General features: G+C 41.1%; 1 protein-coding gene across 4 annotated transcripts in view; it reads right to left on the reverse strand.

Annotated features, from left to right (window-relative positions):
- Positions 1 to 23,547, reverse strand: part of PPARGC1A (PPARG coactivator 1 alpha) — a 369,112-nt gene that overhangs the window by 27,016 nt on the left and 318,549 nt on the right. For 3 of the 4 annotated variants that reach the window (XR_009968058.1, XM_062636507.1, XM_062636508.1), the window contains exons 3-5: positions 5,625 to 5,819; positions 4,556 to 4,678; positions 3,460 to 3,664 (exon numbers count right to left, since the gene is read on the reverse strand). Coding sequence is in view for 3 of the 4 variants with exons in the window: in XM_062636507.1 (XP_062492491.1) it covers positions 3,460 to 3,664; positions 4,556 to 4,678; positions 5,625 to 5,819 (523 nt within the window). In the remaining variant the exon portion in view is untranslated. The remainder of the gene's footprint in view (positions 1 to 3,459; positions 3,665 to 4,555; positions 4,679 to 5,624; positions 5,820 to 23,547) is intronic. The other variant, XM_062636509.1, reaches the window with a different exon arrangement.

Consider the following 23,547-nt stretch of genomic DNA (forward strand, 5'->3'; position numbering starts at 1 on the left):
TTGGGGTTGAAGCTCTCAGCACTACAATCCCAACATACACAAAAAGCAAAGCCTTAGCTATAAAAATACACATCTTCGTAGCTTTTATTCATGCAAACTTGTATTTTCCCAAAGCAAGCCAAGAACTAGGATGCTGTAATACAGCTAAGATTCCTTTAATTGCCAGAGAAATGTTTAAAAATTAAAATAATATTACTTGCAAATTTTACTTTTCAGAAGTAAGATTGATGTTTAAACGCAGAGAGCGCTGTACCAAGAGCAACAGCAGGGGATCTCTTTGGCAGATTAATTACTTAAGACAAAATGTTCCCCTTGAACACTCCTGCACTGCAGATCTTCTGTCCAGAGTGTCACTACTGCGTATTTCATATTCATTCCAGGCTTGAAGCTCCCATCAACATTAAAAGGATTTTATATGCAAATTGATTACTTTTATAAGCTCTAGAGCATTCCCGAAGTAATACCGCATTTATTTATTTTTTTAAATTAACTCAATTCTCAAGAGCTGCACATTGTTTCTCCTCCTTTCCATATGAAAGTTAGAAATGGAAGCTCAGGTGTTCACCTCGGGTTCACCTTCCTTAGAAGTGACTGCCAGAGTGAGGAGATGCACCTCAACAAGTTGTCTGATCCAGCATTGCTGCTGATTTGTGCATAAAACAAGTGCCATAAAACTGAATGTAACCTGACACATTTCTGTGTATATTTTATATACGTTAGGGATAGCAATGTTTGCCATTGGCTACCTAGAGGTAAAACTGCCTTAAAAAAAACCAAATAGACAGACCTTACAGTAGGGTGCTGGAATAAAGTTTTATACAAAGGCTTACACTTCTTTGTAGAGGATAAAGAAGAAATTGATAAAGCAATTCAGACTTTCTAAGGAAGTTGAGCGTGTAAGAGGTATTTAAGCTTCTAAAAAGTCTCATTCTAGCTCTTATTAGTCCCAGAGAATAGTCCTACATAAGAATAGATATAAAATCCTGCAGCACTGAGGTACAGAGCGAACCTGCTACAGATGGTCACAGAAGCAAGGCATTACCTCACACTACTTCATTTTAGGCAGAAATCACTGAGCTCTCCCACCGATAAATTCACATACCAAAACACCCATCAGTTTTCTTATTGCTAGGCAAGGGCTTGACCAAACAGTATTCCTGCAAAGGAATCATCCTCACATACAGCTATTGATAGTGTAAATATTTAGTCAAGACGCTATCATTTTCTATGGTGCCTGTTTATTAGAGTTTCAAGGTCTACTGTGGTGTGTTTTTTTCTTATTAAAAAGGGTTCACATGAAGTTGCTTGTCCCTGTAAATTGAAAACATTCAGGTTCAAAAGAACTAAGTTTCCTCATGGGCAAATTTCAGTACAAAACTACAAATGATCTTTAGCATGAATGGGTTTGTGGACATTCCCATGCATTTGCAATATGTTTGCAACCCTAAAGGAAAATACCATTTGACTTACCCTTCCTGAGCTTTCCCTAACTTTGAAAGAAAATATGAGACCTTGATTATTTTTTAGAACAGAAGGAGCCAATTTTCTTGTACTTTTGATTAAATGTATGAACAAATGACTGCAGGTCTGCAAATATCAGTTAAATTTGCAAGGTTGATTCTGCATGAATTGACTGTCCAAGCTGAAAGCATTATATTCTTGTATTTGTATTATATGCAAATCCATTGATATTGAAGTCATATATTGGTGCATGAGGCAAATTTGATGAAAAAACATTTCAGAACCCTGTAAATTAAACTGCAGGAATTAAAGAAGAGAGTAATTTCCCTCTGCCTGCAATTTCACCTGCAATACCACTACAGTCACAGTCATCTGTTAAAACAGTGGTAATTTAGTGATATGTCCCTTTGGTCTTCCCTCACCTCTCCTTCTGTGCTGCTTCCATAACCCAATGTGCACTGCTTCTTTGCACTGAACCTATAAAGTTGCCTCAGCTGGGGAAAAAAATGCAGTTCTGATCTGAACAGGAAAATTTATAATTTGTGTTTATGTGTGTGTGCACATACTTCTATGTATGTGTGTAATACATGTGCATATAGCATGTTATACACGATATACCTTACCAGGTATCCCTGTAACACCCAACGGTGTTAACAAAGCTACTGTAACTTCTGGCAGGTCTGTGTTTCAGTACCATTGTAGTAAGAGACACAGGTTTTACATGAACAGCTCAGTCTGGATGTTGCTGTGAAGCAGACTGCTGAAGCCATCCAGAAGGAGTGGCAGTTGGCATCCAAAAAGCTCTAGGGGCTGTTGGATTTCCTTCTTACAATAAACATTGTTCAGAGAATTCAAGATCGCAACGGGGAAAACTATGCTTAGGATGTCAGAATGTACAGCTGCAAGAAGGGTGGGAAGATAATTTTTATTAAGTTTGCTTATACTTCATAGTAAAGAGGGAAAGATTAAATTCTATCGGGCAGAAAATGCAGGGAGGGGGGAAGGGAAATGAAAAACCATATATAATTGTTGCTTTGAAAATATCATGAAAACACATTCAGGGTCATACCCTGATCTCTGTTGCAGCCAGATCACTGCTATTGGCTTTACTGGAGTCATCCAGGATTTGCACTGATGTGACTGAGACAGGCACCTGGCCTTCTAGATGCCAGGCCAATATATGTATGTAGATATATATTAAAGTGACAGTACCCTAAAAAAAGCTCCTTTTGGGCTGTTAAGCTTTTACAGCTTTCCTATATCTTGGGGAAAGAGGCATGGGAAGAGGGGGAGAGAAAGCAAGAGAGGGGGCTTTAAGTTCTTGCATCTCTGTCATAGATGTTGCTTGTAATATAGACCAATTCTTTATGCATTGAGGGATACTAAAAGTCAACACAAGTGTCTAGTTTTGTCCATAAAGAATCTAGAAAGAGAGAGAAAGATCAGGATAGCAGCTAAACTTTCAACTATTTACGAAATAAAATTACAAACCAGCATCCTAGCTTTAACAGGAATGACACATTTATTGCTTGCTCTGTAGCAGTGAGAGCACTATTTATTGTCTCTTAAGGACTATGTGGCAGGTTAACAATGCCTTCAGTTTTACCCTAGCAAAAAAGAAAGCAGCTCACTAATGAACTGGCCTGCCTAGCTTGTTTAGGGGTATAATGATTTCTTAGTGGTACAGTACTCTCTGAACAAGTATCTCCGGCTAGCAGAGTATATTAACATGTGGTATTTGTTGAACTTTTTTTCCCCAAGGCTCTTTTTCTGAGGCTAGGTGCAATGGAGACAGGATTAAACTGTTTAAAAGCTAAATCTAGCTAACTAATTCTAACTTCTTTATACTGTTTCAAAATTCTCCCTACACAGAAGAGATGCTGGATTTACAATACTAAACCGAAGAACAGAGGTATCGAGGGTATTCACAGCTGCGGTACTTCAGCTCCCCTGTGTTACTGCTAGTACCAACATTGTGTTCTGTGGTCCTACACTTACCTTGCAGATGATTTGTCTGAGACTGCAGATGAGGCTTCCTTTTGGAGGTGCATTTCTCTCTGCTGCTGTTCCTGTTCTCTGCTGGTTTGGTCTGAGGAGGGTCATCATTCGTAGTCAGATATTTGAGAAGTTCAGAGCACGGACGTCTTTGAGGCTTTTGCTGTTGACAAATGCTCTTCGCTTTATTGCTCCATGTATTCTCAGTCTTAAAACCAGGACATAATAAATAAAATAAAGTAAAATTAAAAAAAAAAAGTTAAAATTAGCAAGCTGAACCTTATCAGAATGGATATAGGTTTTCTGAAGAGATGAGATTTTCAATGAAGTGTTCAGTCTAAGTGTACTAGATCTATGAGCTGTGAATAACTGTTTGCAGAACAAGGAAAGAAAATTACATTTAAAATTCCTAAATGACATTTATGCAGCTTTTTATTTCATTTCTCCTACATTTCAATGTTCCTACTCAGCAACATGTAACTAACAAGACCCTACAGCGCCTTTACTGTGAACAAAAAAATAAGCTGGTTTAAACCTTAATTTGCTGCTGATTGCTTGAGCCTAGTATTCATAACTCTCTTAAGTACCCCTAAATGCTCTGTTTTCAGTTACAGTGAATGGCAAGACAAACATTGTTTAATACTGCCTGCTAACAGAATTATGTCAGAGCCCCCATTCTATCCAATTAATGGCTAATATACATTTTTTGCCAAGAATCCAGTGCCATTTTTCTTAGCTCAGACACCTGTTAAAATGGCAGTCCTGCATGCTGGAGTCACTCATAAGCAAAACCAGCCCATCAGCAAATATTACTGTAGCCTCTGCTACTCTGTATCAAGAGTAGGCCAGAGTAACAGACAGGGGGACTACAACTGCCAAAAGAAAAAGCATAAATGAAATATTCAGAGCATAAACGAGCTCAGGTGATTTTCTGGCACCCAGTCTATAACCTGTTCACTTTTTTAAAAAGCAGTTGCAAGATAGTAGGCAGATTAAAACAATACATATGTATCTACTGCTTGCTTGGTTGCTGAAAGCATAGAAGACCTTGTTATACTTTATCTTTCTTTTTTCCTTATTACAAAGATTAAGTTTGTACCTTAACAACCACAGGGCTTGTTCTGATCCTGTGATTAGTGTTTGCATGGTTTTGCGTGCTGAGACCACTGCATTCATTGTAATTTAGCTGAGTGTTGGCTGGAGCCAGCAAGAGCTTCTTAAGCTACAAACACATTAGGGAAAGGAAGGTGGAAGGAAAAGAGTAAAGTTAGGCATCTTTACGGATTAAAATGATTTATCTACATTTTTGCATAGTTAACTTAAAGTTAGCTTTATCAATTCAGCAAGCAAAGTACAATACAACAGAAAGCAGGACTTGATATTCTCCAGAGCAAGAAAGTTTCATTTTATTCTGGCTTGGCAGCATATTTCTGCTCCCTTTACTGCATTATACTGCAGGGCAAGCAGAAATGACAGGGGTTTTGGATTTCTGAATCCACGGCAAAATGAAATTCTCAGCGATCTGTTTGACAGAAAAGGCCTCTGATCTAGACAGAGACGTTAACTTTAACAGCCTAATGGATACAGTGTCAAGTTGCAGGTTATCTCCCTCTGCCCTCACAGAAGCCAGTGATACAGGGCTTTCAGCAGATACAGAATCACATCTCAAACTGGCTTTACTGAGTAAAATGCACGTAAGGTTTCACACACATCCTCACCCAAGGTTCAGTTTTGCCCTGCTTAGCACTAAGCTGGTGCTTCCTGGTCAAATCAATGTTAAAGGCATAAAATTAGCCCCACATCCCGCCAGACTCAATGGGCCTTTCTTCACAGATCACCAAAAGTGACGTCTAAATATACATACAAAAACCAGCCCCAATAAATGAAATATGTATTAAAACCATTACCCTGACTTATCTCAGCAGAATGATAAGCAAAAGTGTCAGCCATTAGCACAAGAATCTCAAAAACAATCTCTTCAACACACTTGTTGCACAAATTGCCTATACTGGTGGGTTGTTTTTCTCCACTTAATTTTCAGTTCTTTACTTGATTTTCCTTTCCAGTCTAAATTAAAAGTCCAGACCTCACTGTGACTACATCATACCCACGCAGTGGGTAGCCAGAGGCATATCCAATTCCTGTTAAACAGTAGGAAGGGTTCTTACTAGAGACGGCTCTTCTGCCTCCTGAGTTGGAGGGGTGCCGTCGGGCATTTGCGAAGGACTAGCAGCATTTTCGTTGGTCACATCTCCATCTGTCAGTGCATCAAATGAAGGCAATCCATCCTCATCCACAGGGATGCTGTCCAGTGTTTCAGTGAGAACGGCTAGCAAGTTTGCCTCACTCTCTTCATCTATCTTCTGTGGGAGGGGACAAAACAAAAAGCAGAACCAGGTGAGGAGAGAAAAGGATCAAGGCGATGCCTTTGAATGTCAAAGAGCAGTCAAAACTTACTTAAACCAGCCCTTGAAGCAGTAACTTGCAATAGAATCTCGGAAGATGTAATAATAATGCAGATGCAATGAAATGATCCATCTCTGCATTCAAGAGAAATCTTTTTGCACTTGCATTGTATTGCTCTGGTTTACTTTTATTCCACAATCTTTTATTTTTTTAATCAGGTGCTAACAATGGTAAGTAAGCACTCAGGGATTGTATTACAGGATGCACCTAAGCTGCTGACACCTAATGATGGTGTCAGCCCAGGCTGTCTCTTTTTTTTTAACACTGAACACCAGCTAATTGACCTGACAAAATTACAAGAACCAGTGAATGCTCCATCCCTGGCAGTGTTCAAGGCCAGGTTGGACGAGGCCTTGGGTGATATGATTTAGCATAAGGTGTCCCTGCCCACGGCAGGGGGGGTGGAACTAGATGATCTTAAGGTCCTTTCCAACCCCAACAATTCTATGATTCTATGAGTAAGACAGCTAATCAGAAGACCAAAAGGAAACAGCAGTGAAATTTGGAACACATTGTTCACGTATGTGTCCCCATGTAAGGAAGAAAGGGTTTCCCTTTCATACTTCTGGAAATCCTTGCTCCAAATTGAAACGAACAACTTCCCATTCCTGAGCCACCAGGGCTCATATTGTAAATGGCAGGCTCTTTGGGTTTCTTTTAAAGAAATGTATTAGGCAGGTTGCCTTTGAAGTTGTCCTTTCAAGTTATGTCATTTGAGTGCTCATTGTAACTACTGTATGCATTTATCTAAATCAGACTGCAATTACAAAAAGTAGATTAATTCCTAATCAGATGTGGCTGTAATGTTAATTTGTATTAGATATCATATTTCAGCAAAAAGACTTCTTTTTTTTTTTTGTGTCAAATTGAGTAAATCTAAATGTCTTCTGATTTTTAATGAAATATAGTCCCTACTGTATATTAAGGTACAGATTTTTTAGAGTACTGAGAATTCTGAGGAGTAGAATCATGTGAAAATCATTATATTTATTTTGCAGAAAGATTGGAAATTGATCTTGACATATCAATTATCTAGGATTCCTAGGCTGATCCTAGTGCTATTAAAGTAAATGAAAAGCATTTCACTGATATCAAATGGGGAGTTTTTCCACCAGCTTCAGAGTGGCTCATCACGTTCCAGGCTCACTCTGTGACGAGATTTCAGCTAAGTTCAACTCTTATGGTTTAAAACGAACTAGCAAGGAATGCACGAGGTAAGAGGAACAAAACCAAGAAGCTAAAAAAGTCAACAACAAGACATTGCCAGTCACACCTCAGAAAAAAAGTAATAAAAAAAAAAAATCAAGGGAATCTGCATATTCCCTTAGCAGGACTTTTTTCAGTAATTCTTTTATCTACCAGACTCTGAACAGAGATGCTCATAAACCACATAGATAATTGCTCCTGCCAGACTTCTCTGCCAAATCATACCTCATGGCTTCTTACAGAAAAACTCTTTCTTCGAGCTGGAAAGCCACAGCAAAACACAAACTGGTCTGGCACTTACAGCATCATCCTCAAGAAGCAAATAAACAGGCAAAGCTAATGCTAAGGAGAAGCATTTACTTAATAGACCAAAAGGGGCTTGGTCACTGAGAAAGAGTACAAGTTCCTGTATCTGGTGATTTCCACCACACTAAGCAGACACATGTACAGTGATCATTCAGTGTTCAGAGGACAGAAATAAGCAGGGGGGAGCCACTTTGTGAATGAAACCATGCTCCAAATCCAACTTTTCACTGCCACTTTTTGAGAGGAAAAGAGGAAAATTATGGTGTCACTTCTAAAAAATACAAAAGGCCATTATAGGGAAAGAAAAAAAAGCACTTTGCAATGTAACAAAGCACTGGCTTTTTTTTTCCAATGGCATTTCAAGTCCCTTGCAGGTGGGGGTACGAATGGTGGAAAGAGCCAGCCCTCATCTAGCTGTGGCGGGCACTGGCTGCCTAACCCCCAACCCCACACCAGGAACTTCTTCAGCAAGTCTAGGTGGTGGGGCGCACTGCTAGGCCTTGCAGATTATAAAGCTGACAACAAAGCTGGAAGTGTTCCTATTTCTAATTGGGAATGCCTTCTTTAATAATAGCATGCCAGAAGAAACCCTGATATTTGCTTTTAGCTGCTCAGCTCTTATGCTTTAAACAGACATTCAAGTGCACTGACATTCAAGAACAGAAAGTTGAGTGGACACCAGTCCTCATCACAGCAATTTCAATTAGTTTTGTACAAGTTTCAACATTCAAACACCCCAGAGAAAGCAGAGGATGTGACAAAGAGGACTCTCTTAAACAATTAATGTCACTTTCCATTATTGCTTCAGTCCCAATTTACAGAGCAAATAAATCAAAGTCACCACAGATGAAACACACTAGCTGGCTAACACATGTCTATTCACAAACGACATGGCAGCAAGAACACATTAGTCAAGAAAATGACATTGCTAGATAACCTTTTAAAGGTTTAACTATGCTATTGCTCCTAATTGTCCTAAATTACTGTTTATAAAGAAACACAATTATTAGATACAACAGAAATAGTGCTGAGGGGAGATGCGGAGGCAGAGATGGCCGAATACATCAGCGTCTGAGCAATAATCACTGAAGCAGCAGCTTTCTGCTTTGCTATCGCAACCCGAGTCTTGGTGTTGACAGCACTGGGGAGAAGCAAGCCACGGCCAAATGCAGGCTCTTTCACGGTTTCAGCACTGTCACTACATAAGTTCACATTTCAGACTGGCATCCAACCTGCTCATCAAAGGCTCAGTGCATCAGGACGAGCTAAGCACCTTCAATGTCCACCGAGGTCAGAGGATGCACTGCGTGCTCTCAGGAACTCACTCCATCATGTCCCTAACTTCCAAGCAGAGACACACTGAAAAAGGTTTTCTTTTGTCTAAAGGAGGAGATTCTAAGCATTTAGACCACCTAAATGAACTACAGGCTGTAAGGAAAAGGGGTGGAGGACAGTTTTGAACATAAAGATGCGCGGCAAATACATACAGTTATTAAACACTTACAAAAACAATTTGTAATGATTCCATCTTGCTAACTATTGGGTCTTTTGAATACAGAAGCAGTTAGGCATCACTTCCGAGCCATATTGTATGAACTTCTCAACATCCTTGGTTGTTAGTTTAACACAAAGACATCAGAGCCAGAGGTTTTTTGACCCCTGTAAACCTTCACCCTGCTGAAGGAGGCAAGGAGCCCAAGTATGTCACTGAATGCTCGTGCTTCCACATTTCTGACAGCAAAAATTTCTAGTGTATCCATAATGGCATTAGCTCTGAAAGGAAATAAGATTTGGCACTGGTGTTACTATGGTTGGGTGAATGCAATGGGGAAGGCTAGCTAGTGCTGTAAGCTGCCAGGACACCAACCAGTCCTCAAAAATGAGGGATCTAGGAGCCTAAAGATGATGGAAAAAAACTGTGTTTTTCTCTGCTTTTACATGTTTTGCTCTAACGCTTTAATATTTCTACAGCACTAAAAATAATTCTCTGTCTGAAAATACTTTATTAGTTGTGTAACAATCTTACTCTAATTGGGTTTTTGCCTTCAGTAAAATGTCTCCAGAGATATTCTCTCTTTGGCCGGTGAAAAGCTATATGAAACGAGTTGATAATTTACCCACACAAAGGTATTTAAATCCTCTACCCCATGTAATTCCTTCTCTTTTGCTTATTCTGTCTACTAATGGAGATGGTTCACCTCATGCTTATCCCTTTATGTCTGTAATACCTGTTACTTGTCAGCAATCCTATTGCAAAGGCCAAAGACTGAGCTGCAGTGGAGACTCAGCCACCTTGTCCTTCACATGCATCCCTTCAAGGTGCATATTTTGAGAATTGTTGTATTTTTTCCTTAGAATTTTCTTCCTTTAAAAATTTTACAAAGTTTTAAAACACTGTCACTACCATCACCAATCCTTCTTGGAAACCTTAAGGCCAGCATGCAGATGCCCTGATGTGGAACTCTCCTGTAGCTCTCCCACAGTCAGCACTGGTACGCTGACTCACTCCAGAAAAGGCTCAATCACATAATTTAGAAAACCTTTTCCAAATGTTTGTAGTACCTCCAAAGTCTTCCCTCTGGTTGATTTCCCTCCACCTAATTTGAGATTATCACATGCACAGCTTTTTGTTACTGTATCTCAAGGAGTGAGATCAGGTAATGAATGATGCTCTAAAGTTTCTTTTCTGATAATCTGAACAGTGCAGATTATATTGAAAGATCTGTTCATGACTAATGCTGAAAGATCAGGGTCTAAACTATGTGTTTAATCCACAGCCCCAAGTTAGTGGGAACAGTGGCAGCCTGCCACATCTTTGGAAAAAGCCCAGGAAACTTCAGGACAGATTCACAGCTGGTAGGAGCTGTCACTGCTCCAGCAGCCCAGCCTGGTACGCAATTCAGAGCAGCCAGGTGTACACCTCAACACACAGGGGATCGCCATTTCAACGTATCGACTCATTTCTCCTCAGTAGCCTAAGATCTATTCATTAGCACAATTAACAAAGACAATAAAAGATTTTCCTCCAGCTGAAAATGTCTGAGAGATCTAAAAATACTAATACATTATGGCACTACTTTCCAAAGCACAAAAATGACTTGTGAGCACATCTGGGACTTCCAACAGATTTGATTCCTTATCACACATTTTGGAATAAAAACATCGTTAAGATTCACACCACTAGGAGAAATGAGGGGTACAGATTTGCACTTTTTTTTTGTACACAGGGATGCACCAAAACCCCAGTAACATCATGCCAGGCCTGAGAACCTCCTGTCAACAAATGTGCAGGAGTAGGGGCAGATGGTGTCTCAGCCCTGGCCCCTCAAACCAAGCCTTCCCACCTGACAATAGGAAGCCACAAGCTGGGCAGAAGCACAGGGAAGGCAGGAGGAGGGAAGGGATTAGAATCCAGGGTGGTCTTCCTGCTCCTGCCAGTGAAAAATGAGAGCTGACATCAGGGACAGTGAAAGGGGAGAATTATCGCCCAAGTTTTGCCTCTTCTGAAGCCAAAGGAGCCAACCTGCCACAGCACTGGCACAGACAGTGCTGCCATGGTGATTTTGCAGCCTTCTCAATGTGCTGTCCAAAGCAAGTGCCTCCTTCTCAAGTCAGAGCTGGTCATACCTGGCACTGTTTTCTCCCAGGGCCAAACAAGAATCAGTGGTCCAAATAGAGAACCACTTCTTCCACCCTAACTGCTCACAACTAGTCCCATGCCATTATATATTTTGAGAAGTATTTCAGCTTTTATTTTGCTGCTCAATTGCTTGCAAATCCTTATGCATCCTCTGCTGTCCTACAGTAAAAATCCACATGATGCATTTGCATTAGAACGTTTTTCCTAGGTCTGTTAGTCTGGTCCCCAAGAGACACTCCCATAATTGAAATGCTTAAGTCCAGAGCTATCAATTATCTTTAAAAACAAAATGGAGTCCCACTAGGAGAAAATTACAGGCAGGTTTCTTTATATGTAGTAGAAATAAGGGGATTAATTATCATCACCCCTGTGCAAATGCCTTTAGGGCATGGGAAGGAAAGAAGTTATCTCGTCTTGAAGGAGAAAGCTATACTCACACTTCTCAAATGCACTTATAGGCAAAGACCACTTGAATCCTGAAGGAGGCATCCCGAGCTTGCCTTCTGATTTTGGCAGTCAGATTGCCCAACATATGGACCACATATATGCATCTCCTGGGTAGGACCAATCACATCACTGTATTTATGCAACAGCTTCACTCCAGATGGATTTCTGGAGGTATTGTACCAATCTGAAGCAATATGCTGTGTCATCCCACTCTCCCTCCAAACAATGTTAAATAAATAGTGTAATTATACACAATGCAGGTACTGCAATACTTAACTTCCAGAGGGAGGTCCCTGGAGTGGAACGAACTCCCGGCATTGCTACCAGGGACATTACAGCACAGCAGGAATGACCTGTGCAAGGTCTGCAGGCTGAAGGAAATCCTCCCTCCTCCAGGGTATAACAACATTAACATAACAATTTATTATTATTAATATACTCAACATGGTGTAAATTCCTAGTCTTGAAAAGCTATCACGTTCAATCTTGGTAACTGATCTCAGGTTACTTTCTCTCTAAGAGACCAAGCTCATCAGATTTCTGTCAAGTGTCTGCAATTAAAGTATCACAACACAAAACCATGGCACAGGCCATTTGTAAATATGGTTTTCTTTAAGATTGTGCCCTTGATAACCTGAAGTAATGCTGCTGTAGCTCCTGTGAGATGGACTCATTTTTCAGGTGAAAAATATAACCTTTCTGCTCTAAGCTAAACATTTCAGTGTAGAAGAGCTCAGTAAACATTCTTCTACCATAAAGTCACTCGTTTTTATTGCTTCTAATGAGCTGTTGCACTTCAGAAGTTTCTACGAAACTGGATACTGTTTCATTTTTTCATCTCACAATCTGAGGATCCAGCTAGCATCCTGTAACTTCTTCTACATCTTCTGACCAAAATTCATTCATGTTTAGCAAACGATTGCAATTTCATTTGTGTAAACTGTATTTTTCTCTTCTATGATAGTAATCTTTGATTCCGGGAAAAGGCAAAACAAAAAATCACCCGAGAACAAGCTATCGCACCACTGACTGTGTTAAAGGGACCAATGATAAGATATTGCTGTGCTAGAATCAGTGCACCAGTGGTAGACTCAATATCAAAAATTTATGGTAATTGAAACCACAGAATCTTTGGAAATGCAGTCAATTTGACTCAGTATCGAAAGGTCACTCTATTCAATTTATACTTGATGCTGAGCACAACATTGAGAAAACACCTGAAAGCAAATCATCTTATCAGCAGTTTGGGCCTCAACATTTACTGACTACATACGCTAATTTGCTGATTACTGAATAAATGCATTACCTATGTTTTGGACTGGTTTAGCTCACCAGAGGGGCTTTTTAACTTGTACAGCACTTGACACTGTAAAAGTACTACCAAACCTCTTACCAGGAACTGCATGTCTGTAATACTGAGGCACGCCGTGGACAAATTCTGATGTTGCCTTGCCCAGTGACAGGTAAGACCACCTGGTCTTCATGGGTCAGGAACTGCAACAGAAGACCCGACATGTCTTGTCTGGCCTGCAGCATGCTAGGTCAGGGCAGAGCTCCACATCGAATCAAAACTCTACCTATGTCTAAGAACAGGGGAAGGACAGAAGTGCAAAGGAAAGAAAGAGCTTGATGAAGAGACACATAAGAAAGGCTGGGAGTTTCAGGGTACCAGATGACCAGAGAAGTAAAGAAGGAGGTCAAGTTTTCTTGCTGCCAGCACCAGTGGGAAAGCATGGGCCAGGTGCTGCTGGCAAGGGGGGACACAGGATGGTCAGCCTGAGCCGCACAAGTAGATCACTGCCTGAGCGCGGGACGTTACGCAGCCTGCCCTCCCAGCCTGGAGCAGCACACAGCGCCTCACACCCATCCTCCCTTCCCCTTTTACACACAATCTTTCATGCACGTGATAAAGTCCTGAGCAACAACCCAGACGGAGATTTGTAATTATTATTACACACCTAAACCACACAGGAGGGTAGAGAGTTACAGTTCCAAAGCAAGAATCCCAATCCAGATGAGCTCTGACAGGGAATGGGTATTGCAAAAAGAGGGAAGTGGGGGGTGGGGAAGGCTACATGCTACAGTGTAAGATAGGGAAGACATTTGGACTCTCCCCATTGCAGAGCTTTTAGCGATGGTGTCAGCAGTATTTCAGTCCAAATATTCAAACACTGCTTGCTCAGATTTATTTATTTACTTGATTTATGGTGCATGCCCACATTAATCTGCCTGTGCACTGACAAAATTTTTCAACATTCATATACCTTTGTAAGGAAGCATGGCATGTTCTGGGGGAAAAAAAAAAGAGCTAGATATAGTTTGCAGTGATTATTTCACACATGTAATTGATGTAAACCCTTCTTTTTCCTCTTGATAACGACAGACATCTCTAAAAAATGCACTTGCGTGGTAGTATAGACCCTTCTCTTTTGGAAACTGCGAAGCATAATCTTGTCGCTTTTGTTCATTCTGTGTTTCAGTGTTGCATTTACTTTAGCTTTAATTATACTGGATGTGTCAGGATGTCTATCATAATCCCTACTTCTTTCTAGAGATTTATGACTCTACACAAATATAAATTTCAGGGTAAAATGATATACAATATAGCAGAGAAGCATTTTACATGTATTTTTTAATTTTGTTCAATTATGCAGAGACTGGGTTTTGTGCGAACAGAGCACACACTCAAAACCTCCTTTGTAAACCACAAAATATGACACTTCTATTTGGTGCTTTTACTGTTAGAAAATTGGAATTTAATTTGACCAGGAAATTAGCATTTGTAAGGAATCAAGTTCATTAAATGCTTTTTATAGTGTTTTAATTTTTTAGCATGTTCAACTTCATCAAACCTACTGCCATGCCTGTTGAACAGGTACAACAAAAGCAAGTCATGTCTCACGGGAAGAAAAACACCAGTTTTTCTTAGACCTGCAGTGTCAAAGGATCACTAATACATCTGGGCTACTTATCAATTTTTATTGTGTTCTAACTGGATGGCTGCCATCTGGTCTGAGGTGGCTAAATTACTTTATTCAGACACGACACAAAAAACTTGTTTACAATGCTAAAGATGAATTTCTGTATTTGTTTTACCTATGTAACTATACTCCTGCCTTCAAGTGTCACAGCAATGACTCCGCCATCCTCCTGGTGTGTGCCAGCAGACGTGATGAGTGACACACATTTAGAGGGGTGGTTTAGTTAGATAAAATAAACAGAGATAGTAGGCATTAGCCCTAAAAAACCTGAGGAAATCACCACAAAAAGGAAAAAAAAATATCTTTAGGTATGTACACTCTACTCTTAATGAGCTAAAAAAGTTTCAGAAAACCTCAGTAGCATTCCCATATCTGAGGAGATGCTCAGCTAAGAGAACACCCCAAGTACCACTACTGTGAGTATCCCAGGCTGAAAGCAGTAAAAGGCTCCATTATAAAGAAGCACCAGGTAAGAATGTGGAGATGCCACACTAAGGAAGGTGCTAACAGGTATAGTGTTTAACACAGCACAGATCACAGGTGCATTTTGCCAGGCTTTTCAGTTCACTTTTACAGTCCCATGAAAACAAAATGTAAGCTTGTCCCAGCAGGCAAATAAGCCCTTGCCTCAAAAAACAGTGACACTCTTCAGGACGATGTCAGGTGTCTGAATTTTCCACCAGTTAAACATGTGGATTCGTTTAGATACCTCATAATATCCTTAACTATGTATTTCCTTGATTTGTCACTAGGTGATAAGGCTTTAATGGTCTTTCAATGCAATTTTGTGCATGTGAATAGAATCATAAAGTGACTTTAAAACAGAAAACATTAAAAGAAAATAAAGATCAGAGAAGAGCTATCTGTCGCAAAGCCTCCTCTAGAGAACATCCACTGTTGGATTGTTTCTGTATTTCCTGGAACTCACTGGTCTTCACAGATACTGCTGATGAAATGGACTTGACACTAAAATGTATAACTAATTTGCTAATTTACACTAAGGCTACCCTGTTCATTTACCTTCAATCAGCCTAGAAGAGTTATGTAATGCATGCATACTGTGATGCACACTACAGTTCTCACTGCAGTTGCCTCTCTCCTATTTATTTCTTAGTCAAAACTGAATGTATTGCTTATTCTCTGCTCATCTTTTAACAATGCGTATTCCTGATCACCAGCCCTCCACCTGTACAATGAAAAGGCTGTCTTTTTAAAACTTTGCAAGGTACTGATGTTAACCAGTCCCTTTTTCATCAGAAATGGTGAAAATCAACCTGGGCAACATTTTTGCCCTCCTTAGAAAAGACCTATAACAGGCAGTCAAGTCCAGTGGTACTTATCAATGCACTAAATACCATTATTAATTAGGCCATAAGTCCCTTTAGGCAGCAACTGTAATTTTCTTATGTGTTCACACAACCCTTTCACAACAGTGTCCTGATTTACAATTGGGTTTGAGATGCTGCCACAGCACCTATAATAAATAATTTGGGGTATTTTTATTTAATCCTGCTAGTAACCAAAAGAAAAGTAACTTGGGCCCAGATGTTCAACTGCTGTAAATTAAGATCTCTCCACAGGCTTTAACAGAGCTATGCAGATTTACACTAGCTGGGGACCTGGTCCTCTGTTCTTCGGGTATGTTGCTGATCAAGCTGAGAGCAGCAGCTCCTGCACACTGTATCTGTACCACCATGTCCTGAGACTATCAGCAGTCCAGCCAGAGGCCAGTAAGGTCCAATTCTTCCTCCTTATCAAGTTAGTTCTGCTCATAAACACTACATTGATACAACTAATATAAGTTTAAAAGTGGCTTGGGTTCATCTTGCCTACAGTGTGGTAGATGCTGTGCTCACATTCCTTACTGGAAATGCACTGATGTATTTGTTCATGTCAACTGCATCTTCAATTTAAGTTATCTCTACTGAAGTTAACCCAAGTTATAATTTGAGACTATGCAGCTGCTAGATGCACAGCCAAAATCCCATGTGCCTAACGCCAGGAATAGTACGTAAATTGCAGCCATTTGACTACTAAAGCAGAGGTGGGAGCCTGCAGACCACTGGCTTTAACACAGCCTATGCTTTCCTGAATCAGATGGCCTCCCTTTGTAAGAGGATACTTTGCCCTGCTCTATGAGCACCCAAAATGGGGGGGGGGGGGGGGGAAGAAAGAGGAATGGAGCCATTGACTGGAAGCCCAAGACGAAAGAGCCACACTCCTGAACCAGTGTCCTGGGAAGAGAAAACCCATTTAGGTAACACTTCTGGGGGGCAGAAGGCTGGAGCTGCTACCACTAACCCAGGCAGCACGACCTCTATTTCTCCCTGTTTCAGACAGGACAGGTTACTGTGCCCAAGTCTTGCTCAACTGGCTGGGATTAGCGGTGCGACCACTCATGTTTAGGTAGCAATAAAATCTTGTTTTGTAAACATACGTACAGATCACACACAAACACACCATGGGGAAAGGTGGGGTGAGGAAAGGAGGGAAAGGAAGAGGAAAGGGGGGAGAAAAGAAAGTAAACACAGTTGCACTTCCCCCACCCCCACATTAGGGGGGACACCATAATTTCCAGTAAAAGAAGCTATCTGTGAGTATTGCAAAGTTTTATCCACTGGAAGCACCAAACCACCAGTGTGCAAGGAGCACTGCAGCATTTTATGGCTGCATACGGACTTGCCCCTATTTCAAAAGCAAAGGGTGCCCCAAACCCGAGTGCTGGCAGCACAGGGAGCGTAACACCGACCCCAGCTTTACTTCCCTTGGATTAGAGCAGCACAAACCAAGCATCACCCAGGGAAGTCAACCGAGTCAAACCAGGACAGATTAAGTGTAATTGAGAAGCAAATCAGGCTCTTTATGCCTGCCCTTTCTTACCTGAGAAAAACTACATACATTCATTTTTCCTCAGACACATAGACAGCAACAGCCTAAACTGCCCCGATTGGGTTTCACCAGTGGCAATGCAGAAATGTTTCTTTCCATTAGGCTAGGTCTATAAAATCTTCCTTTTACTCCTGTGCTTCTATGATTTCCAAACAGCCACAGGCCTCACATTTCGGTCTCTGACAAGCAGTGCTTAATAGTGGGACATTTGGAAAAAAAAAAAAAAATCTATACGAAGAAAGCTCTTAAGACAAGATAGGCTGTTTGTATCACAAATCGTTTGTTTTAGCTATCTCTCTGCCTCCTGTAAGACGGAAATCAGACAGCTTACTGGCTTAGCTTGTTACGCCAGGTTAAAGGGATGCAGTGCTGAAAGGCTCTTACGAAGCTCACCCTTGGACTAAAAATAGCAGGCACTAGAGAATTATCTTAAATACTACCAAACTTGTTCTGCACTGTGAATGTAGATGACTGTAATATGTTTCCATTTTTGGTAGTTTTAGAGCTTTTTAAAGTTCTGCTCGCTTTAGCTGACTATTTAATTAGTTTCTGATTCTATTTGCCGCTATTTCTCCCAGAGATATAGCCTGAGGGGTACTTTGCCTATGAATCCTTTGTATTTAGCAGCATTGCTATTGTTAACATCTAATGAGCTGTTGGATTTGCCAAACACTCAGTAGAGGTACAAACACTTCTTTGAAATATAAATGTTTAACACACAGCAAATAGCAAATCAAAAGGTACTGTAACACGGCGTCCTCACTCTCTCACTGTGTGTGACATCAAGAGAGTAAAAATAAAAAACTGTTTTATTACATTTAGTTCTGAAATTCCAAAATGCATATCTGAGTGAGACATTTTTAGCTCACTGCCTGGGACCTTATAAGAAAATTAAATTATTTTTGGTATCATAAGAGGACGTGCACATACAGGCAAGGCTACATGGTCTGACATGGTTCCCTGCCAGCTGAACTGTGCAGCTGTCAGTGTTTTCTTTGGGGTGAAAGTGCAAGACTCTACAGCCTTTAAGGAAGCCGCTTCATCTTTAAAACATATAAAATTTTTGAGGCTACAAGTCGTTCTCTTTGCATAGTCTTAAGCAAGATTCATCTATCTGCTCCTCACTGAAAACCACGACAAGGTATCAAAACAAGGAAATCCCAAAGCAAAGCACAAATGCTCTCCATCTTTACATACATTTTACTTGCGCTACAGTCAGTCTGAATGACATCACCTCAGGAATCAGTCACACAGTGTAAGATCCCTGCTGTTGTTGTTGCCTCAACTCTCCACGCCTCTGCAGGTAACAGCACCGTGGGTACTTGCTACGTGATCTCAAATCAGGAACATTGCAAGATTCAAGTAGGAAGTACCTCCACACACTGCCCTCCTGCCCACTGCCTTCCACACCATATACCAGGTATTAGCCAGTCTTGGCATGGGGCTGATTGATTGCCATAACAAGAGTACCAAATGGAAACTAATAAAGTCATGTGTTTTAAGATGTTTTCCAGTACTTTTTCCTTCCCTGGTTTTACTGCAATGTTTCAGTATAAGTCACTTTTAAAATAATTTAAAACCTTAGTTGATGAAGGCCAACTTCTAGATACAAACACTGGGCAAGGTCAAATTTAAAACCCAACCACGCAGCTGAACACAAGCTCCTTCCCTTATTGCACAGGCATCACATCCGACTGCTGTGGAGCCCGTTCTCTCAGACACAATTTTTCTTTGCCTCTCTTTACAAGATGAGAAATGCTTTCACTCTGAAATAGTGGTGGAATTCACAGATTCCCTCACCAGATATATACCTATCACCTTTATAAGCTCACGCATAGTGGCATAACCTAGCCACATGTCTTGCAGCTGCCATTAAAACCCTCCATATGTCTTCATTTGGGAAGCAAGTTTTCTTTTCGAGTCAGGAGTTAAGTTCACAGTCCCTCTGTCAAATAAACAACATGTCTCTTGTCACCTGGCTGCTCAGCAAGTCCTGTCTTTGAAAGTACGCACTCAGAGATTTTAGCCATCTATTTCTCAGCCTTTCCTTCCACAGTCATGCAGCAAAAATAAGGCTCCATTTTCATTATGATGATTAGCATTACTATCCATCTCCTGCAATTTAAGTTTCTCCTGGTTAAGTGTTACTCTAGCACTACCATGACAACAGCCTTATTGCACTGAATCATCTCCAGTCACATCATAAGGGAAAGTATCTGCAGAACGTACTCACAGTCCAAACAGACAAGACCAAGAAAGGAGGATTATAATCCTTGCTTTATAGCACGGAATTTGATGTGCAGAGATTAATCAGCTTCTCCAGGCCAGAGACTGCCCACAGGCATGATGGAGAGAAAGGCTCCAACCAGCAACACCAGCCTCCACTTCCAAGCAGGGCACAACGACACCACTAACAGTGCGCATAGTCCCTGTCCCAAAGCACTTTCAGATGAGCTTTCAGTTGACAGAAAAGGACTGAAAAATGGTTGTCAAGAGCACTGGGGAGCAGAGCCCTGACAGGGCAGTGCACGGGGTGTCTGCAATGTCCAACCACCTGCCAGACAGAGAGACAAAAAATGCTGCTCCCCTTTTTACTATATTCTTTTTCTTTTTTTTTTTTTTTTTGCTAGTGAACAAGACTACACTTTCTGGCTATAGTAATAGCTCAAGATCAGGGATCTGGTGTTAGGGACCTTCTGAGCTGAAGTGACAGCCTGAGATGTGGCACTCATTTGCAGACTTTTGTACCACAGCCTGCAAAGGTTATTACAAAGTCTGTACAAAGCCAGGCAGCAGTGATGGAGGAAGAAAGTGTCTCTGGCACAGGATAAGAGATAAAATACTTTCTTAAAGCCATTTGTTTGATATCAGGCAGAGTGAATTGGAATTAGGATGAAGAATCATGCCATTAACACCAGCAACAGATTAAGTCCTGATGATTTTGTATGTTTAGTGAAGCAAGAAGGTTAGAGATGAGATATAATCTAACCAAACCACACAATGCAATTTGGGAAGGTACTCAAGAGTTCCAGAGTCTGAATTAGCAGGTTTGTCTAATACCTATGGGTACAATTACTCCCTGATGCAAAACAATTATTGAATTCCAGAGAGGGAGAACATCAGGTGAAGTGGCCCCAATCCTTCATTAGTTGAGTAGCTTTCAGGACTAAAAAGAACAATTGCACATATCCAAAGAATAAGGGAGGTACATATCTCCAGGAATTTTGGAGTGCACAAATTTGATGCTAGGCGACACATTTTCTTTGCACAGAAAAAAAAAAAAATCAGATGGATTCAAATATTTAAGTTAACAGCAGTATTTTATAGGTTTTCATTCCAAGTCTACGAGCATTCTGACTTCTTTGCTATTACACCACACTATTGTCCTGCCATGTTCCTCACACACAGAGCTATTTTGCTAAGGACTTCTCCATGGGAAAGGTTTGGCTTACCAGTTAGCAGTTTCAAAGTTAAAATTTTAGAACTGTACCGAACACTTGCAATAAAAACTGAAGACATGCAAAATTTGACCAATTTCTCATCATAAAGACTCCCAAGAGAACCTCAGCAAACTTACACATGGTTCATGGGTGATGCAATGAAATCTTCTCTTCTTTTTTGAGGTTATCCACAATCTTAGACTTTACTCTCTATGAGCAGCAGTGATCAGGACTATCTGGACTATCTCCAAATCCCTGTAACTTGGATTTTCAAGAAGATTTGAATTCTTTTTTAAATTGGGTATATAACAGTAAGGTTAGGGAGGGATTCTAAAGAAATAACAATACGTGATGTGTCTTGATCAGAAATGATGAGAGAATATAATGAAGTTCTGGACAATATTGTTGAGGGACAACTTTATAAAATCTCTCTTAAAGTCTGATTTTCAGGAGGAATTGGGAAAACCTATCAGCTCCGTTCAAACGGACAGAAGGGCAATGAATGCTACTGTAGGATCTCTTCTTTTGCTGACTCAGTGAAGACACATTTGTCATTCAAAGACAAATTAGAAAAGGGCATGGACTGTGCTACATAGATGCTCAGTCTCAGTTATCAGCCAGGTACAGGCAGTTTCCAACGCATCTACCTCCAAGCGCATCAGAAAAAAAAGCAATCTCTTCTGGTGGATGTGGACAGAACGTCTTTGTCCAAATTTCAGTTTGAGCAAATACTGCAAAGCGGTTTAGCACAGGGAGGATTTGTCCCTGCAGAAATTGACACAAATTCCTTTAGGACAGGAGCAGCCACCCCAACCACGTAGCTGGATTGCCAGCAGATAGAATTAGGAGAACTGGAAGATAACACTGTGGCCTAATGTAAACTCTTAAAACTGCTGCAAACAGAGCGGTAACACTGGCACACAATAAAACCGGTATCTGTCACTGCACTCCCAGAAGCAGGTGTAGGGAAGGACAAGAGGCAGGAGTGGATTTTTGTTCATCTCTGTGACTTCAGGTTGGGGAAAAAAGCAAGCTGACAGAAGCTGTAGGAAAAAACTGATTTTTCAGTGATGGAGGGCAAGCTGCATCCTAGGAGCTTGCCTATTCCCTCCAAGGAGCAACAGCCTAGGAGGAAATAATGGGAGATCAAATGAATGGGTTCACTTTAAAGTTCCTGCTATGCACCTGGTGCAACTTGGAGTTAACAGGCTTGAGAAGGCAGTGCTCCTGGATGTTTCAACCTGGACTGGCAGAAACACTCAGTACCCACAAAAGCCATCATTCTAAAAAGTTTCTGACATGCCTGCTAGGCCAACGCATGTCGGAATATGCGGCATTAAGAACATATATACACAACTTTCAAAAGTACAAATTAGGAAATAGGCTAAAGATTAGGGATGGGTCTTTTTTTTTTCTTTAGCTTTGGGTTTGAAAATCAAAGTTTCACGTCTAATTTTGTGAGAGACCCAGAAAGAGAACAACCATCTTTGTGCAGCATGGGGATGCCCCTAACAAGCCCTCTTGGGTCCAGACAGAGTCCACGGAGAGGCAGTTCAAGTGCATCTGGACTGTGTTCACAGAGCTGCAAATGCTTGGAGCAGGGTGTAAGGCAATGCTGATGTTGCAGCTGAGAATTAGCCGTCCACGGCCTACTAGCTCTGACCATACTGGGCTCGAAATGACTCAGTGTGGAGATCTTGACATGATTCACGTTCCCTGCCCGTGTCTTTGCCCATGGCAGGGGGGGTGAAATTAGACAATCTTTAAGGTCCCTTCCAACCCAAGCCATTCTGTTATGCTAGGATCCCTGGTACTCTGGGAAAGTTCCCTAAGCACTTGCAGCAGAGCACTCAGTCTTGGACACCATTTGGGTCTGTACAAGACACAGCCAAATAATCCTTCCCAACCAGTTCTGAAAACACAATACAGAGATGCCAGCTAACCCTGCAGAAACTTGCTGATTACATTATGATCACCTCTAGCTGGTAGGATTCCAGCTGACTCTTACAGGTTTACTCCGGTGTCCCTCCATCATTTTCCTTTGCTGCTGCAGGAGAGGCTTGCTCTCTTTCAGAACACAGCCTAGGACAAACATCAATATTGATGAAAGCTAATAAATCCACGCACAGCACCCATCAGCACTATGCAGAGATATAGCAGCAGCTAGCTCTGATCTGGCTTGTAACACCACTGTATCAGAGCTGACAAGCCCTGTCCGACTAGATAAAAGGGAACAGAGCATCTTCCAAATGACCATATTTCTTAGCTTCCTAGTTGTGGGTTTGTTTTTTTTTTTTTTGTGTTTTTTTGTTTGGTTGGTTGGGTTTTTTTTCAATTTAATTCTTCTTCTTAGGTCTGGAGATAAACAAGTCTCCACGGTGGGATGTACCACTTGAGGCAGCTTCTCCCCAGGTTTGGTAGTCCCAGATCACATCAACACAACTTCAACTTCAAGCTAGCATCTGCTAGCTGTGCTGCAGGTTAGAACTCTATTCCCTGGGCTGGACAAGCTCAGCAGGCTGGAACCACTTTCAGCTGGCTGGGAGGAAGAGGAGCCTAGCTAGACAGCAGCACTCCCAGGCCTCTGAAGGAAGAGTAACTCGAGTTTACTTCCCCTCACAAGCCCCAAGGATCACCTCTTTCTTCCCTTCACTACCTTTGCTCCTTCCAAGGACTTCGGAATGTCATAAAACAGGAATGGTCACTAATACATACA

Source organism: Pezoporus occidentalis, unplaced genomic scaffold, assembly GCF_034315485.1.
Source record: "Pezoporus occidentalis ecotype Australia unplaced genomic scaffold, CSIRO_AGI_Poc_V1 ctg48, whole genome shotgun sequence".
NCBI classification, from domain to species: domain Eukaryota; kingdom Metazoa; phylum Chordata; class Aves; order Psittaciformes; family Psittacidae; genus Pezoporus; species Pezoporus occidentalis.